We start from the raw sequence: 19,502 nt of genomic DNA on the forward strand, positions 1-19,502 counted from the left end.
AACAAGTGAACAAAAAAAAAAAAAAAAGAAGATGGAAGGGAATGGAAAAGAGTGGAGGTGACACTGAAAGAGGCAGGACATGAATGGGCAAGTTGGCAGGCTCGTTGGGAGGCTACGCAAGCACATCGGCCTCCTCGACAGCACTGAGGCCGTACCTGCTAAGTGAATGGGACAGGCCGCTGTGGCCATTCAAAGCAGCTCTGAGCCCGGAAGGAGAGATGCATTCGGGCGCATTTGTGCGTGTCTCATCAGAGTGGGTGGTCAGTTTTGTTTAGGAGGACTTCAGCTTCCTAATTACAAAACTGGTTGTAACCCATGGTGAGGTCCCACAGGTTTTGTCCAACACAGCGCAGGGCTCGCATCTTAACAACTGTTTCATGTTGGATATTGTTCTACTTATCAGTGGTCCTCAAAAAGAGGAAATAAATAAAGCTTTAGTTTAGGTTGTCTCACATTCTCCTGCTATTGTCTTGCGTTAGAAATATCCATTTCACATCGTAAACAATGACATCATCAATGACGTTGTCCAGTGTGATGATCCAGCGCCTGGTTCACATCTGTTACTAAGGGAGATAATATGAACAGGAACACAATTCATAATGATATTATTCACTGCGTGGGTTCTTTATTTGAAACTATTTGACTTTCTTTAAAAAGGTCACACCGTCTAAGCAAGTTATTGAAGCGCTGTATAATTCAGTTATCATTTTCTTTTAACATATATATATATATATATATACACACACATATATACGTGTTGTATTTCTCTTTCAGGGCAACAGACGACTGAGTTGAGTTATGGTCAAATGAAACAAACTAGTAGATGGTCAGGAGCGGAGGTCCCTTTTTATCCTGTCTTATCGCGCCCGATCTCATCTCCTCTCATCCCTTCATGTCCTTTGCTGCACTCTGCTTCCCCTACTTAACATTTTCCTCTGCTCCCATTTGTTAACACAGACTTGACCACTGAGTTAATCACGGCCGCTGCTATTACACTCAAACCAAGTAGGCTAATCTTCCCTCCGCAGCCCACATCATTACACTGTTCCCCGGGTCGTCTGATAGAACTCTTCCCAGCCCATTAAAAGCAGTGGGACTCAAGTCGAGTACACATTTGTTTAGGGAGACGTTGGAGAGCAATACTCACTTTTCCCTCCGGGGAGCCGGTCGGATAGCGAGCGGCTGGAAGACGGCAGCATCAGCTGGCCCTCGGCAGTGTGGCCGCCGCCTCGTCTGCCTCTAGAAGCTATTTATGTCACGCTCTGGCTGGCTCACGTTACCACACTGGTGAGCACTGAGGGTCTAAGGTTAAAGCCCGGGTCGCTCCCGGAGTGTGTGTGTGTGTGTCATAGTTTGGCGCACAAAGTAGCCGGACTAACAGCAGAAGAGGAATGCAGGGTGGTAGGTGTTAGTCAGCCCGTACGAAGCGCGTGCTGGTTCGGCATGTGAGATTTCAATGTGCACAGTTGGCGGATGAGATATCTGAAGGCTCAGCAGCAGAACTTTTCACCTGTTTGAACCCTAATCCACTGGTCAAGTGTGGGTGTGTGACCGTGTGCGTGATTCCTGGTGTCCATGGCTCTTTTCCTTGGCACGGGCAATAATCTACCTCGCTCTGGACACACACACACACACACACACACACACACACGCGCACACACACTCTCATCAACGACTGGATCAGGCTGCTAATCCCTCAGACCCCACAGCATGTGTGCAGACGCACACACGCACGCACGCGCTGTACGCGGTGAACAGTGTCGGTTATGCAACGGCAATCCCAACCCGGGAGCATTTGTGATTTGCGTCAGCGTGTGAGCGTCATCGTAGTTGTTCCTTTTTTGTCGAATCTGCCCTCAGAAGAAAAGTCGCGCAGATTTACCAACCGTAAGCTTGTAACACGGCCCTGAATGTCTGTGTGCTTCTGCAAAGCTTCAGCGCGAGGGTCAGAATGCAAAAACACAACCAGAGCGGTCGCCTGGTTTGGTTTACTGCGACGTCGAACTCCTGTCGTCTTTTTCATTATGACGGCCGTCTTATTAATAAACTACAATGCATGAAGGTTTGCCAGGCGGATGGACTCCAGGACGTTGGTTCATGCGTATGCACAGCTTTGTTCGCAAAGGATTTCACTGCTCGGTCAAACAGGTGCCAACTGCGCCCAGGCTGATGTGGGGGTTGATTATTGAGCTCTTTGGTGTGTAGACAATGTTTATATTGTATGCTAGGAACAAAACATGCAAACACCACGCAAAAACAATCAAGATCAGGAAGTGTTAACTGTTGTGCCACTGTGGGAAATGCTCTTCATCTTAGAAAATGGCTTAAATACACACTGTGCTGGCTATGAGGCCAAATAAGCTTCTGCTTACAGCAATGGAAAAAAAAAAAGATTATACTTTATTGCAATTTTCCGTCTTACCAATGTCAAGGACAAAGAAATAAGCTGTGCACAAATGGGGCTACGCTTAAAATCCACCATGAACGCCGTGAATAGTCAAAGTCTGAGCGCCCCAGCTCAATCAGCAGAACACCTGCGCAGGTTAACCTTCTCCGAATCGACGGAACTAATGTGCCTCAAAAGGCGTGAAATAGTCTGAAAATAAACCACCACCATGAGTGCAGTTGTGATTGCGAGACCACGTTTTGTTCATTCATTTATTTTTTGTTACACCCGGTCCAGAAAGAAACAAACCTTGGCCGAACGGTGACGTAACCGAACCAGGCGAAGCACTTCCAGCTCCTCCTCCGGTTCACAGACTCCCAGACACTTTGGCTTCGAGTCATTCGTAATTTCCTGTCGGCCCTCTCCTCTCCCCCCCCGTGTTTCCCACCGTCTGTGAACGCCGCTGGCTGTCAGTCTCTCCCATGCTTCTTCACAGCGTACGCGACCCTGTGCAGCATTCCCACGTTACTGTTTAATAGGAGCCTTCCTCCCCGGTGGCCAGTGATAAGCTAATGGTTCAGGGAATTGCTCACCGATCAAGCAGCCGTATCCGTCCAAAAAAAACAAAAAAAAACGACTGTCGTGGGGTGAATAGTTCCCCTGATTTCGGTGGGGGGCGAGCAGGCAGGCAGTGAAGGATCCAAACGTGTAGCAGGTTCCGGCAATGGGAGCAAGACTTAGAGACAAAAGGCGAAATGTCACAATCAGAAAGCGGCTTCTCTCCGAAGCAATACCTGGCGAAGACTGGAGCTCCTGCAGATCCTTAAGAAGGGTGTTCAGACGGGGGGGATGCAGAAGTGATCCAGCACTCCGCCCCAGGAAACCTGCCCCGTCCTCACCTGAGACCCGGAGACCAAACAGCAGCAACAGCCAAGCATCATTGTGACAGCTTCCTCCGTGTTGATTGGCCTCCCAGAACGTGGTTGTTAATGCACAACACCTACTCTGTTCATTTGAATATTTTTGAATAGATTATTTCGTTTTGAGAAGATTTTATTTGTCTTTTGTTTTCGTCTCTGTGCCCAACCTTTGCAGTTCGTACCCGGCAATTTGTCATCTCTTGTGAGACGCGAAGTGTATCTCGCGTTCCACAAAGTTTATTCAGACTGCAGCAAAAACAATAGCGACAGGAAATGACCAGGGTACGCCGGAAATTGGTTAAAGCACGAGTAAATCTCTAAAGTACGAGGAGTGGTCTTGTGGTATGTGATGAAAACGTGTATTTTTGGTTAGATATCTCTAAGTGCAGAAAATGGGGTGTCTGGTATCGCAAGCAGAGCAAATTGAATGTCTCCAGCATCATCATTGGCTGCCCTCTTTGTCGTGGCCCTTTAGATGCTCCTGTCCAGATTGAGCTGTCCCCCTCTGCTGATTACTGTATCCTCTGGCTATTGGACTGAAAGTGTGTGTGTGCGTGTGTGTGTGCGGGAAAAAGAGAGGGAGAGAATGAACGAGTGTAAAAGCCAGAGTCTGCTTGTTAAGGAAACATTCCCTCTACACTGAAAGTTTAGGGGAAAGTGTCTTCGCCCAAATAAAGACACACACACACACACACACTTACACGGTGCGGTTTACTGAGCCAAATGGAGGCGACTGCCCTGTTTGTAACATTAGCCGACCTGTAGGTCAGCCGACTGGGAAACGTGGGGCTCTTTTACAGGTGACCTTCTTTTGCCGTGTGCCAGATGCGTTTCCGGAACGGCGTTTCAAACTGCACTTGTGCGTGTCCAATTTGTGTATACGCAAAGTCATTCCTTTTGTATTAAAATGTGATATGGACCCTTTGAAGGTTGCTTCTTGCTGCCCGGCTGCGTGCGGACGCCTCACGCCCCCCGTCTCTTTGTGTGTGTGTGTGCTGCTTTGTGAGTGTGTGGCGGTTTTAAGTGTGTGTTGTTCTTCGCACAGATGCCCTTCAAATGGCAGGCAGCTAGCGGACTGCACTGTGTGCCTGTAGCACACAGCGACACTAAAACCAGTGGAGGCATTTAAACGTCCATCCGAGGGGCTGACGCATAGCAGCTGACCCCTCATGGCAGCCGCTTCTCCATCAAGCTTCTCTCTGACCTCCCTCCCTCCCTCCCTCCCTGCCTCCCCTTTTTTGCCCCTAACCATTTCTTTGTACTCTGGTCTTCACTTCCTCGCCCCCCCCCTCATGCAATGTATTCGTCATCTTACGGAGAAGTACAAATCCCACTGACTTGCATTAGAGATGCCGTTTTTTCGGGGTGCTGAGAGACGCTCAGATGTCACCGTCTCCTCCGACACTGGGCCTCCCGTCGTCGACTTTGGTGTTCAAAGGGGGGAAAAGTCCTTTAATCGACTCGCTGTAAAGAGTTGGTCAAAGTTGAGGCACTTAAGTTGTGGAAACTTGGTTGCGATGGGGATCAAAGCGGGAACCGTTGCCAGGCGCACGCTAATAACTTAAATCACTAATTACTTACCACACCGCCTCTCTAAATGCCTTTGTGATGCGATGATTCAGACATACAGTAAATAAAGCCCTTGAGATTTCAGAGTCGCAATATTATAATGTGTAAAAAGCTTCGATGATTGGAGGCTTAGACCTGAGCCTGTCCATTAATAACAGAACCAAAGGCTGTTTTACTGCACATGTTATCTACAGTACATGAGAGAGCATGTATGTTTTGTATGTTGCAGATATATGTGTGTTACTAAAACCTTTAAAAGGGTTAGGATTGGGGGTTTAAAATGTCGCAGAAAAGATGCGTAATCTTACCTCATCGCCGTGCTGTTACGGCGATTTAAACATTTTTGACATGATTTGTTCTTTTTGCATTAGATTTGTGCTGTGATCCAAAAAGTATCCAAGTTAGACACTATATCATATGCAGTATGTGGCTATATTCCTTAATTATTCTCAACAGACACTGGATATCATATTACAGTGGTTCTTATCCCCTGTGGATGTGGCACCGTAACACAAAGCTTTCTGATTAGCGGCATCAACCCGCCACGGTTTCAGTTATGACATTATTGGTGTTTCACAACAATTAGAATATTTATTCAAATGTACTCCCACATATGAACAATGGCACGAAAACAAAAAGGCCTCACCAAGTGTTGCCTTCCTACAACCTTTTGATATTTGTTTGTGCGCCTCTTAACGTCTCGGCGTGGTTCGTCGTGCCCCCGCTCCACCCGCTGCCTCGCTCCTTGTTTTTTAAAACCATTGCTTGCGTTCTCGCTTTTTTTTTCTCTTTCTTTGAACTGGTATAATATATGCGTGTGTCTGTGTAATGCGCTTTTGTCTGGCAATAATAACAACAGGGAGGAATCTAAAAAAAAATCCAAAATGTTGCATCGCAACAATGTGTTCTCTCGTTACCTGCAAATAAACGCCGCCCACGTGAGGCCTTCGGCTTGCTTCGGTCGATTCGGAGGATGCGTCTCGCATCTTTTCGTCTCACTTCAGCTACAAGCGTGACTGCCGTTTTAACCAACTTTCAATCAGTCTCTCACATCTTTTCGAAGGCACGTGCGTCAGGAATGCTCATTAAAACTGCATGTGGAGATGAGCGCGTACTCCTGCTCCGGCGCTCTGCGCATCTCGCCAGGTAATCAGACGGGTGAACACGTTCAGCCAACAGGCTGTGTTCAAGGCCACAGAAAGCCACTGCTGCTAATTGTCCCTGCTCATGTTCACCGCCGGGTACTGATTTGAATGAACAGCAGGTTCAGGAAAACATGTATTGCCATAATATGTCAGAGATACAAGGAATTTGACTTGGCGGTTGGTGCGTGACAGCTGACAGTACGACAATGGACGACAAGACAACAGTGCACGAGGAATAAAATAAGAAATAATGCTATGGGTTAGTTTAAAATGAAAGAATAAAAGTTAAAATTATGTTAAATAAAAAATAAAGTGCACCAGTGACAAGTGTAAGTGACGTGTGCAGTGATAATGAGTGATAATGTTGTCCCTTTTCTTCTCTTCATCTATTCTGCCCCCCACCCCCCCTTTCCTTCCACCCACCCCCATCCTCGCTCCTCTTCTTCATCCGCCTGTCCTCCATCCAGGGGAGCACCTGCGCATCTGCTCCCAGGGGTACACTTGCTGCACCAGTGACATGGAGGACAACTTGGCCGCGCAGAGCCGCAGGGAGATGGAGGGAGTGCTGAAAGAGGCCGGCCGGACCCTGCAGACCTCACTCATGGGACAGCACAAGGCCTTTGATGGTGAGTTTGTGTATGCACAATAAGTGTGGGACTAAATGTGAGACCATTGAACGAGAGAAGACATGTACTGCACAGGGACACAGCTGTGTGTCCTCCTTTTGTGTCGGCGTCACGGCAACGACGCACCGAGAGGAGAGCAGGCAGAACATCCCTGCAGGCAGACCGTTGTCTCATGACACATTTGCATTTCAAATGATGTTAACTGTGCTTCCAAGTGTTGTGATGTTGTATGTGGAGCAATCACCAAATCTACTCTGCAGCACAACACAATATTGTCAGAGGCGCTTATAATGACATGAACGAAAATCAGGGCTTATTTGCAGCGCTCTGAGTGTGAGCTGGGAGAAATGAGAGAGACAAGGAAAGAGAGAGGTGAGGGAGGGATTTTCGGTCTTAGCACATTTGGCGCACCGAGGCAATTACTTGTGTCTAATGACCTGCTCCAGTTAATAGAAGGGTGTCTCTGTGCTGCACTTGTTCCTCTCGGCCAGTTGGTGACAATGGATCCGTCAGCCGGGGCGCTGAGCTTGGCTAGTTAGTCTGACCCTTTGAAATCCCAGTGATTAGTGGCAGAGTGACATTTCTTTACCGGCCTTCTGGCGCTGTCCCGCTTTCTCATGGTGCCTCCTTATCGCTCGGGGGGGCTGTGCGAAAGGAATACAGTCCCCCAGTACACAGACACACACACACACACACACACACACACACAAAAATCTGACCAGGACATTCACATCATCTCAAAGGGTAGTTTATGTCATCCTACAGTTCTTGAGCTTTCCCAATTTCTCAGGAAGAAAACCTCATTTAGCACAGCAGGCCTTTTAAACAGTACCATCTACAGACACATATTTTCAAGCAGCACTCAGCTCCAGCCTCTAAACATTCTAATGATGTGCATCCAAAAACTCGTAATTGAATACACAGAGACCCACGGGACCAGGGTGGTTTACTTGTGTTGCCTCAGAATGAAGTCATTTGTATCTGTTTTTTTGTTCATCTGTGCTCAGAATTCATGTCTCTCTGTTGGCCGTCCATCAGTCCCATTCTAATGAACCCGATATCTTGGGAACTCCTGTAGGGAATTTCTTCAAATTCCGCACAAAACACCCACAATTGCACTTTTTTTCCCCCTTACCCTTCACTTTGTTACTTCCTCAACACTGTCCTCTTCCAACACGTTGTGCCAAACTGGCCTAAATAGTTCATGGCATTGCCGATTGCCTTGAAGCCAGGCAGCCCAACACTTAAAGTGTCCAAATAAAGACAGCAGTCACTGGAAATGAGTTGCTGGAACCCGGCATCTCAATCTGTAGTCACAACTTCCGTTTAACCGTAAAAATAAACGTAGTCTGTGGTCACAATCGCAGTTCCCCTTGTCCCTTTATCTCACCCCGATCACCATCAGATGGGGATTTGCACAGCAGACAGAGGGAAGGGAGAAATATATGTGTGTGGTGAAAACCATCTGCCGCTGACCGTGTCCTCAGAAGGCATGAGCTGAATGATAGACGGGGGGTTAATTGGACCATAATATCTTACATTTGCTGCCACGCGAGTTTGTGAGGACCCACCCATTCTTACAAAAGGCACCCGCTTGTCTGATGGCAAAAGGGAAAAGGTCAAAGACGACGCACTCGGGCTTTCTAAAACAAATTCAGACTTAACCTTTTCAGAAGTAGCTTGGTTGTTGGATCTTATGAGAATATTCACTGAAGTTGTTATGGTTTGAAATAGTTGTAAATTAGATGACTCGGAGACATTGCACCGTGCCGCCAGTCCCTGCACATCTGGCAGTGTTTAGCAGGGTGTGGGCTAGCTAGCGCCATGTGGCTAAGTGTAGGGTGTTACTGTTCCAGGCAGACTAGGACTTTTTAGGTCAAGGGACTTTGGAAGAAGCCCCAACCGAGCCACAGATTAGAGGACCGGCATGCTCGCATACAGCTGGATCCGGGCCTGCGAGTGTGTAGCCTACATTGTATACATGTGAGCATGCAAATGGGTGTTTATACGCACGTGTTTGTCAGCTTGTGATCTAGTCTGTGTCACCGTCAAAGTGTGATGGGTGCACAGTGACAGCATGCGTGGTTTCCCATCCTCCTCACCGCCGTTCATACTGTGGAGAGATGCAACAAGCATTTCACGTCACATGTTGAAAAAAAGTAAATGCAAAGGAGGATAAATGGAGGTGGGATGAGGGGATGAAAAGACATTGAGACGGATGCAAGGATAAAAAAAAATTAAAAAGGAGACACGTTGTCAGAGCAAGGGGAGAGATAAGAGAAAAACTGGTGGGGATGAAGAGTGTTAGGCTAGAGACAGACGGGACGGGATGGACGGAGGAGGAGAGACAGGAGGTTACAGATGAAAGTGAGAGGGAAAAGGTCAGAGAGGATAATGAGAGTGATGGCACCAAAGGGAGCTGCGGGTTAGATAGCAACCAGGTGTGTTAGACAGACGGAAGCCTTAAACCTGGCAGGTGGCGTTTGGCCTAATGGTTCCATCAGTAGCATCTGATTCACTGACACAGTGTGTGTTTGTATGTGTGTTCTCTTGTGCTGCTGCCACATATAGCTACGTACAAAAGCTCAAAGTCTTACCCTGTAAAACGGGATATTTTATGATCTAATACCAAGACCAATAGTAAAGACAATACTACTCACAAACTTCCCTTTTACTCTTCATATTTGGATTGTACAGTGTGTGGGTTCTACATAAAGCTGCCAGCTCCTGTGGTCATCGGACACCTGGCTTGTGTCTGTGCCTCCATTGGGAAAAAAAGGTGATATTGTGACAGAGGTTTTCTATTTGATTTCCTTTGGCCTTTGATGTTGAACCCCCCCCCCCCCCCCCCCCGATTCATAGTGCATTTTAACTGGTCATTTGTCCAATTATTTAAAGGGTTATTGACGATCGTGGTTTACGCAGGCATTTCCATTCAAGATTCAGTGTTTCTCATTATTTATTTGGCAAAACAATACAAGCGAACAAAGGTAAGAAAGGAACTCAATGCGTCGCCTCTTCTGGTAAAACACCACAGGCCACCATAAGCCCACCCCATACTGGTCCTGCCCACTCCTACTGTATATACCACATCAGGTGTCCAATCCAATAATCCAACCTAAATAAGCAAATTTGTCGAATATTAGGAGCCTTAAATATACTGAATTCTCAACGAGAGTTTCAGTTAGATTGGTTCACCCCAACTCTTAATTCAGATCTTCTTCAGGGGTGTAGGTGTGCCCCCCCCCCCCCCCCCCCCCCCCCCACACACACACACACACATTCATGTAGGGCCGAATGCTTAATGGCCAGTGTCTTCCAGCCCATTTCATTTCAAGGCAGATCAGTGGTCGTAATCTGATTTGAGGGATATTGGCTGGCTGGTTTATGGGTACACTCGTTTCTAGATGGCCGAGCAGGACTCGCTTATTTATTCATTTAAGTGAGGCTCTGAACATTTCCCAGCTGGACTGCAGAGTAATTCCATCCCCTCCCAGGGAGACGGACGGAGGGGAGCAATCCAAGAGTTTGACATCACGCTTTCTCTGTTGTATCCTATCCGATTTAGGAAACAAGCCCCTAAACTTGGATCTATGGGAAAGTCTGTATCGCCATCAGCTGATTGCAAGCAGCAGCAGCAGCAATGAATAGTCTGACAGCTCATCTGGAGTTCTGATAGAGAGACAACACTGTAAGGCAACGCGTACAGCAACAGTTTGTTCATTTTCGGGATGAAAACCTAACATTTCTGGGTTAAAACTGCCATAGGTTTGACTACAGGACCATAATTCAACATGTGGGTGAGGTGTGCTACACTTAAGTGCCTGTATAGGATGGACAAAAATAAGGAACACTTGTCATTGTAAGGCAGGATCATTTTACAGCATCACAAATGAAGACCTTTATAGTGCTATAAAGAGGAGACTAATCACGGGCTTCTGTATGTGATTACATTAAGACAAAATTATACTACCGAAGGGACTCATACGCGGACAGCTGCAGACGCCACAGTCACATAATAGTTTAGTTTATGATGTCCGCTAAATACGTCACGTATATGTAAATATAACTACATTTGGTTTTAGCTGTTTATACCCAACGTAAGCCTGGTTGTTTTTCTTTTTACCTGACTAATCCCAGGCTTAGACTGGACACTGGCGGTAAAAGACAAGCAGCATTCCCGCCATTAGGTAACAGATTTGATTCACTCCCACCTGCAGACACCCACCCTCTAATTTCCTTCTTTCAGGGTCACCTCTGGTGATGTCATGAGAGACAAGGACATCTGCTCCATTGTGGTGCTTGATTTGCTCATTTTATCTTCATGCAAATCACGTCGGCGTGGACCAGGAGTACACTGGCCTGATTATGCCAAACACATTACTCACCGGGAGCGATAATGCCCGGGAAGGATGAAATGAAAGAGAAAAAAAAAGACGCGCGAGGGACTTAAAGAGGAATTCTGTGATCGAGCAGACTGGCTAGCGGTGGAAAGTAGGATGACAAAGGGTGGGAAAAGGAGAAGCAAATGGTAGTGAGGGTAAGGAACGGCATGTCGTCTGGGAGGAAACAAGCAGCTGAAAAAAAGAGAACCAGATGGATAGCGACTGAAACGGGCTGAATGCTGCATGCCAGAAAGAGAAAGTCAGGAGAGAGAAAGAGGAGTAAAAGCTCCCACAGTGAGCACGTTGATAAATGACATGCATTATGTGATGTGTCGGCGTATTTGATATGAGTGAGCTTTTAATAGCATCTAAATGCTGGCTAAGGGGCTTGCAGTATTCTCGGGTCACAGTGTGTGTGTGATAAGTGCTGTTATTGATGGAGAGTCAGACTGACAAATAAACAGTCTAATGGCTCCCATATCATCTTTTGTACTGTCAAAGCGACAGGACAGCAGCATTTGTTTGTGCCTGTTGTGCTGGTTTTATTCCACGTCCTCATGCAGGAGCAGGGACCTAACAAAGGGAGAGGCTGAGGATCCTTGGTACTTGCGGATGGAGAATTGTTCTGGTAGAAAAAGTGGAGATCTGAAGGCTATCTGGGGCCTGGAGTACAGACTGCCTGCAGTACAAGAGCTGTGCTTGTCTCCCTTTCTTTCCTTCAGCTGCAGATCAAGTGGCCTTTAACATACAGGATGTTTGTGCAGTAGTTATAGTCGCCGTTGGTAAAACTGTTACACACATTGCGATTGATCATTTCTGAACCATGAGGGATTCAATGAAAATCGATATCAACATTTCTGTGACAAACCCTTTTCTTGTTACAAATTTCATGCATGGCCAAATTGTGATTTGAATACACAATTTTATGCAGGCGACGGCCAACCTGAAAAACGTGATGACATTTAGTTTACACGTGGCAACACGATGAGGTGAGCGGGCTTCACTGTCCTGAGTCCCATGAATGTTGCACAACTCATTCACGTACAAACAGCTAATGTTCCCTGAGAGGATTTGGATATCCCCTAATAGTCGCAGTCACCAGACATTCAACATGATGTTTCTTCATTAAAATAACACATTTAGAGCAGTGCGCAGGCTTGGCCGAGGTACTAATGGTGCTCACTGAGCACGAGTGGTTTTATTTTTTCATGCACCAACAGCACCAGTTTTTTCCTTCTCCTCTTGGCATACGTGTCATCTTTTGCTCTCGGCCTCTTTCCTCCCTGCCAGAGAACCAACTGTCTAATTTCATCATTCAGCACTTGCCAAATTGCCAAATAGAATTATGGCTGTCAAATATGAGAGATAATTGCTGCTTTTTCCCGTCTTACACCCTCTACTCGTTCCGTATCCGATCCTCCCATGTCGCTCTCTGGTGCACTGCCAAAGTTCATTGAATCTGACAAGTTTCCCAGCTAGTTTTCTATATATGGTCATTAATTGTGGTTAAGGGTATAAATCTGCAGTGTGCTTGGTGTCAAAACTGTAAATGTATCTTCTTCTCTTCCAAAACGTGGGAAGTATCCTTTTCTCGCAGAAAAAAACGGATTGGCTTGTATATTTAACAAAGTCTATTTCATTCCTCCGACATTGTCCCGTGAACTTTGAAACATTTCCTGCTCAAACCAAAACTAAATGGTTCTCGGGAGAGTAATGTGGGCTAAGTAGCTAAAGACTCAGGGATGTCTTGTCAGGCTGTGATTACTTAATCACCAAGCCCGTACGATATCAGATTATTCAATCAGCTGGCGTTAGTTGCAAGTAGCAAATGCAGACAATGGCCAATGTTGCCCCGACCCCACTAAGCCCTCTGTATGAGAACCCTGGAACTGGATTATCCTGCAATGAGCAGCGCAAGCCTCCATCGGCTAAGACCTCTGTGGGAGAAAGCAACTCGGGATCAGTCCAAGCCCTCAGCAAGAGTGATTGGCAGCCGGGGGAACATCAATGCTACCGCCGCCTTACTTTGAGTCTCTTGTCAATAACACAACTTGACACACGGGGGGGACGGGGTGAGGAGAGGGAGGACAGAAGATGGAGAGAGAGAGAGAGAGAGAGAGATGCGTGGAGGTCGAGGCGACTTGTCTGGTTTAAAGTTCTGTATCGATTGACATAAGACCGAGAGAGGGTGAAATACCAGGAGGTTCATTCTATGGTTTCTGAAGGTTTGTGTGTACACTTAAATACGTGTGTTTGATGAGGTAACGAGGCAGCGGGATGCGGGCGACGGAATACAGTTAAAATAAGCCTCTGACGTGTCAAGGTGGCCTGGATGTGAAGCTTAGAGTGATTATAAATGGAATCATTAACTCACCGCAGGAAGATAGTCATTAAGACACGCACGCTTGACCTGGCTTATTCTAAAGTGTGCGAGAGAAGAGAAAGAGACACGATGTGATGGAGGGAGAGATTTCCCTCATCCACAGTCACATTAAAGACTCACTTCTGTTAACTATGAGAGTATGCGGCCAAAGTGGTTACGCAGCTCAGCAACACTGGAGGTTTTTCACAGAACGATATTCTCCAATATTCATGGAAGACAGGTGCTTAGAAAGCACCCAAACTGATGTCCAGAACAATGAATCTTTGTTCCAGTCCAATGTATTACATCAGAAACAATATCAGAAGCCCAATTTGCTCATTTTGAAGGCTTTCCTTAATGATTCTTTAGGAAGTCTGACAACAGGCTGACTGGAAGGATGTTGTGATGAGATTATAATGTCAGTAAACTTGTTACAGGACAACAGTGAATTACAGCCTTGTTCTACTCTGGTGACTATTCAATTCAGTTTAGTGGACGCAGAGGATTTGTAGTCATTTACTACAAATTATGTACAGGAAGCTTTCAACTGAATGCATATTTGAGGCTATATAGCATAGTTTATTATACCTACTTTATGACTTAATATTTGGATCAAAGGACTATAACTGAGTTTTACTGGGCGAGATACAGTAGCTAAATCCTCATAACTTACCGACATCCCTTATATTAAGGCGTAGTCGTGATTTTAAACACATAAAGTGCACCTGTATCATGGAGACACAAGCAGGTGAAGAATGAGAAAGGACGTCCCGACACACGAAAGCACGGGCGCACACACACTTTCCACAGGGGGGCCTTTGTGTCACGCTAATGATGATCATTATTCACTTGAGCTGAAGGCCGGAGGACAACTGGACAGCATGATGCCATTTACCTGGAGATCTGCCCTCCACGCGCGGCGATCGCAACCACGCAAAGATAGCAAGCAGCAATGTGCATAATTCGTTTAATAGGAAAAAACTTTACAACTTTACTCCATCACCTGAATAAAAGTAGTTCTTGCTGGAACTCATTTTGCAAAGCCAGACACGAGGCATTTTTTTATAGGCTGGATGACAGTACACAGCAGGAGTGAATTCTAATGGGGATTAAAAGCAAAGCTGCAGCAGTCACAGCAGCTCTGCGTCTGTCTCTCTGCCTGCCACTGTATTTCCTGTGTGTGTGTGTGTGTGTGTTTGTGTCCCTGTGCACATGTGTGTGCTTATCCTGCAGACTCCTGGATGTTTTTGTGTGTGCTTGCGCTGTGAGAGACATTAAATGCGGCTCTCCCGGCACTACGCGGCCGGCCCGGAGCTGTGTTTCCACATAGTTTGAGTGACAGAAGGTCAGGGGGAAAAGGGAAGGATGTGAAAGCCTCGCCGCTAAACGGAACGCTGGATGTTCGGCTGCTTCGTGTCAGAAGCGTTTATCTCAGCGAGCTGCATAATCGCAGAAATGATTCGCGTCACACACACACACAGATACAGGCAACACACCAGCGTTCATTAGGTTGCCATATGCTCAGCGCTCTGAGGTTTATAGCTATAATTTATCTTCACCGAGGAGGATTTCTCTTATCGTGTTAACAGTCTTTTCTGCCTTTTCTGCCTTTACAACATTGACTTGTTCTGCTTTATTCTTACATATAAGAATATATAACACACACGCTTTGAACTTGGTCCCCCACCGTAGGAAATAAAGATAGTTGGTTTCTTTTTTGTTTTAACATGTGATTTACACATTCAATAACACATTAAAACCTCATATCATTCAAATGAAATCCCAAACATAATGATTGTCTATATCACACCAGTGAGGAAGAGCAGGCACAGCCTATTCGTTTGAATCATAGACATTCCTACGTGGTGTCTCTGACCCTTTCAGGAGGTGCCGATTTATGTGCATTGTGTGCATTAAACACAGAACTCACCGTGACTCTGGGCGGCAAACAACGTGCACTGATTGTGTTCCGGGCACGAACCCAACTGAGGGAAACGTCAAAGGCCAGTGGGACCGTTTTTGCTCGGATGAAAACAGCAAACAACAGCACCGGTGAGCGGGCCGGCTGGTCTTCATCAAGGAGCGAGGAAGCCAAAACGGAGATGTGTAATCCAACAAGGCCGGTGCTTCGATAATGCCATTCAGATGAGCTTAGTATATTCAAATGTTACGTAACTCCAAGTGCCGTGAATGTCTCCAGGCCCTGCGCATGTGGGTGTTGGGAGTTTTTGCTACTGTGTAACTCTGCTTGCTGTTTTCCATACGTTGTCGTCGCCGGGGGGGGGAACCGTCGAGTGGTGTGTATTTCATTTAAATAAGCAGGATACTGTGTGTATCGGGGAGAGTCGTGTGTGCCGGCCGGGGGGGGGGGGCGTCCTTAAAAAGAGCTTCGTTAGGGAGGGATTCGCTCACTGCGGAGGCCACAACGTCACGTCCGCAGACAATGAGGGGCGGCGGCGTGCAGAGATAAGACCACCTACCAAGTAAACACAGGCGCACACTCTGCCATAAAGCCACATGTGCGGACCGACGCACAGAAGGATACACACACAATGCATCTGGTTGGAACCCATTGTGTGCATGGAGATGCGGAGCCAATGTTGGCTCTGAATGGGTGGATGGTTCGGGACAGTGTTGTTGTTGTTGTCGTCGTCGTTGTCGTTGCAGCCACACACTTGGCGGAGCAGCGTCCTCATTTATAAACATTGTTTACACGCAAGACAGATAAAGAAATGTTGATGCCACCGGCTGCAGGATGGCATCAACCAAACACGATATGTGAGAGGATGCACCTCGACGTAAGCTCACCCGCCGGTGCAGCCTGATCTCCAAAACCTGTTCGTAAAAATGTATACAAAAATCTTGAACATACAAATTCGTAGTGATACATGCGAAATAAATACGGACTGCAACTGATGACGTCACCCTATTCAAAGTGAATGGGGACCTGCACCCCGAATACACACTTTGTGAAGTCTAACGATGTAAAATAAACGTGTTATGACTGCATTTGTAACGAGAAATCAACGTTAACTTGTAAGAATAGAATACTAACCCTAACTCCCTCAAAAAATCCAACATGGCGGAGAGACGTTCACTCAAGAATCCGACATGATCTGCCATGTTGTTCACTCAAGGGGCGTGGTTAACCTTAACGTTTAACCTTAACGTTTGTTCACGTTTTACTAGTTGCATCCTGATTGGGATGAAACATTAGTACACGGTTTGGCAGACTAACTTTCTTTTATCTTTTTTTTTTTTTTTTTTTCCAATGCTGACTGTCTGTCTGTCTGCAGCCTATATCTGTAAATCCTCACTCGGAGCAGTATATACTGCACCCCGAAGCGCTGTCAATCCTCTTACGTCCCCTCGAGGTACACTCACACATACTTCAGCTTAAGGATCACGGGCAGTATGAGGCGAGGAGTGCTGGTAAGGCGTTAAGAATCAGAGGACAATTGTGTAAAAAAAACAATCAATGTTTTTGCAGAAATACTTATCTGGTAATATTACAGACGACTTTATGGCTCTGAGATGCTGACACATCGTCCTTTATGACTGGCTCAATATTGAACAACACGTGTCAAATGGAGGAGAAGGATAACGCGAGGAGGAAAATGATATGTCCCCGAAACTAAATGTTATTGCATATTGTCGATACAAGTTTCAATTAATAAACTTTCTGTATTTGTTCTCAGGTTACTTTCTGGAGTTGCTGAACCGGTCTGCGATTAATCTTCAGGAGACCTTCCTCGCAATTTATGGCTTATTATATTCCCAGAATGCCGAGGTCTTCTCTGACCTGTACAGCGATTTGAGGCACTACTACCGAGGCTCCAACGTCAACCTGGAAGAGGTGCTGAACGAATTCTGGGCCAAGCTCCTGGAGAAGCTCTTCTTCCAGGCCAACCAGCAGTATCACATAGGTACGACACTTCATGTCACGGGTCTTGCCGCCTGAGACCAGTAGAAATGCACAGCACATAAGATAAGGAAGGTAACAGCTGACATCTTTAAATTCCACCCGTTGCAGGTGAGGATTACCTGGAGTGTGTGTCCAAGCAGATAGACACACTGCGGCCCTTCGGAGACACGGCCCGCCTGATGAAGGTGGCGGTCACACGCACATTCGTGGCAGCGCGCTCCTTCGTTCAGGGACTGGGGACCAGCGGGGACGTGGTGCGCAAAGTGTCCCAGGTAAGAACCTCTCCCATTTTCTCCCCCTTTTTCATATGATCCGCTCGGTAAATGTGATTAGTTTCCTTCCCTTTTAAATTGCAGTCCCATTTTCCACTTTGGATGAAAGTGTCTAATGGCCTCAAATTCCTTTTTCGCTGTTGTCTTATCTGCCGCAAAGCTAATAATCTCTGGTCCCGCCGCGCTTTCATTAGTATTCTTGTGTTGAGGGTATCCATTATTACACATTATTCATCTCTAGGCCCTGCTCTATTTGATCACCCAAACACACACACACACACACACACACACACAAACACAGGCAGGTGTTTACCAGTCCATGCTCATAGTATGAAGCATACTAGGCTCCATAGAGCACCCCCCCCCCCCCGGCTCCGACCAATCAGGCCCTGCAACCACAGTTAATGTCAGCTCCCTGCTGAAAAATGTGAGGTGTGGGGAGGGTCAATATCTCCCAGGAGAAACTGTCCGCTAAGACAAGAGTGAGGTTAAGATCAGAGCGACACTTGGAAACAACGTCAGCTCCTGAAAAGGAGATGGCCGGCGCTGATGCATCGCTGAAAGATCGAGAAATACTCAGTCATTCTTTGAGAAAACAACACTGCGTTAGAGATGAATATTAAATGACTAATCTTTCGCGCCTCAAGGTCGCGCCTCCTGAGCACGTAGAGGGAGAAAATAAACAAAAAACACATAACAATGCTGGTTGAGGTGCTACTACACGACCACAAGGCCACCCAGTTGGATGCGTCAAAAGAAAAAAGAATCAATATGATCCTTCACCCTTTCACACTGATATATGTGCTCTGACAAGCACTGTGGGTGGCTCATACTTTACGGTTTGCCGGCATCAAATGGGAGACAGTCTGGCTGTCTCTCTCTCTCTCTCTCTGCGGTCCAGAAAATGGGTGCAACGTCTCACGCCTACACATAGAGGACCAGAGGATGTCTCAGTGGAGTGGCCCATCTAGAGCCACAGGGGAGCAAAATCTGGGGGGGGGGGGGGGGGGACCAAGAGCACAGCTAGAGTGGGGCAGCAGGAGGCTGCAGTGACAGTGACAACCCGAAGTAGACACAGATACAACTCAACATCTGCTCAAGCCAGCAAAACCGGGGAGTAAGAATAACAATTAGCGGGGGCATCATGCTGATTTGAGTCCCGCGCTCATCTCTGAAACCGATAAGCAACTCTCGCACACCGGAGCGCTTAAATGGTACGGAAACACGCGCAGACACCTCGTCGTGGCAGCATTTCCTTCTAACGGTGATGAACCTTTTTCCCTGTGTGGCTGCTTGTTGTTACGTATTTCCTGCCCGATGTGTCCATTAAACAAGGCTCGCTCGGGGACACGTGTTCACAATTAGCACGGCTTTTACGAAGATACAAAATGTCGTCCCGGCGCTAACACCAGGCCACGGGGAGGGGGGGGGGGGATCGCAGGCTGGGCGCACACTCTTCGGAGGTCTTAGGAGGGAAGAGAAGAGCGCACCGCATCAAGCGATGAGTCAATGGGTCCATCTGCGTTAATGGGAATATCCGAGTCAGGACCGTTTAACTGCGCGAGGAGACAGAACCGGCTAACTGTTGTCTGAGTCAAGTCGGGCCACGTTGGAACAGTTTGACTGAAGCAAGTTCAGACGACAACCAAAATGTTTAGTTTCAAATTCAGAATCCGTGTGTCAGTCTGTGTTGCGTCTCTTCCCCAGCGCACACACTCAGCGCTGTAGTTATGCAGATGGTGCCATGATGGGAACAAATGAGACAGTGAGAAAAGGGGAAGAACTCCAGGATCCTCTCTTGTCCCTTTTCCCCTGCTCATTCATTTCATTTCTCTTGATATTTCCCAGATATGTGCTGCTGTCCTCGGTCTCATTTTTGGGTGAATAGCTTGGTAAAGTAGTTAGAATCTTA

General features: G+C 46.8%; 1 protein-coding gene across 1 annotated transcript in view; it reads left to right on the plus strand.

The window, feature by feature from the left end:
- gpc1b (glypican 1b) overlaps nt 1-19,502 on the plus strand; it is a 50,396-nt gene that overhangs the window by 21,383 nt on the left and 9,511 nt on the right. The window contains exons 3-5 of the mRNA XM_040171053.2: nt 6,488-6,646; nt 17,092-17,319; nt 17,427-17,590. Of these exons, the coding sequence (XP_040026987.2) occupies nt 6,488-6,646; nt 17,092-17,319; nt 17,427-17,590 (551 nt within the window). The remainder of the gene's footprint in view (nt 1-6,487; nt 6,647-17,091; nt 17,320-17,426; nt 17,591-19,502) is intronic.

The sequence above is a fragment of the Gasterosteus aculeatus genome, chromosome 3, assembly GCF_964276395.1.
Source record: "Gasterosteus aculeatus chromosome 3, fGasAcu3.hap1.1, whole genome shotgun sequence".
Taxonomy (NCBI): Eukaryota; Metazoa; Chordata; class Actinopteri; order Perciformes; family Gasterosteidae; genus Gasterosteus; species Gasterosteus aculeatus.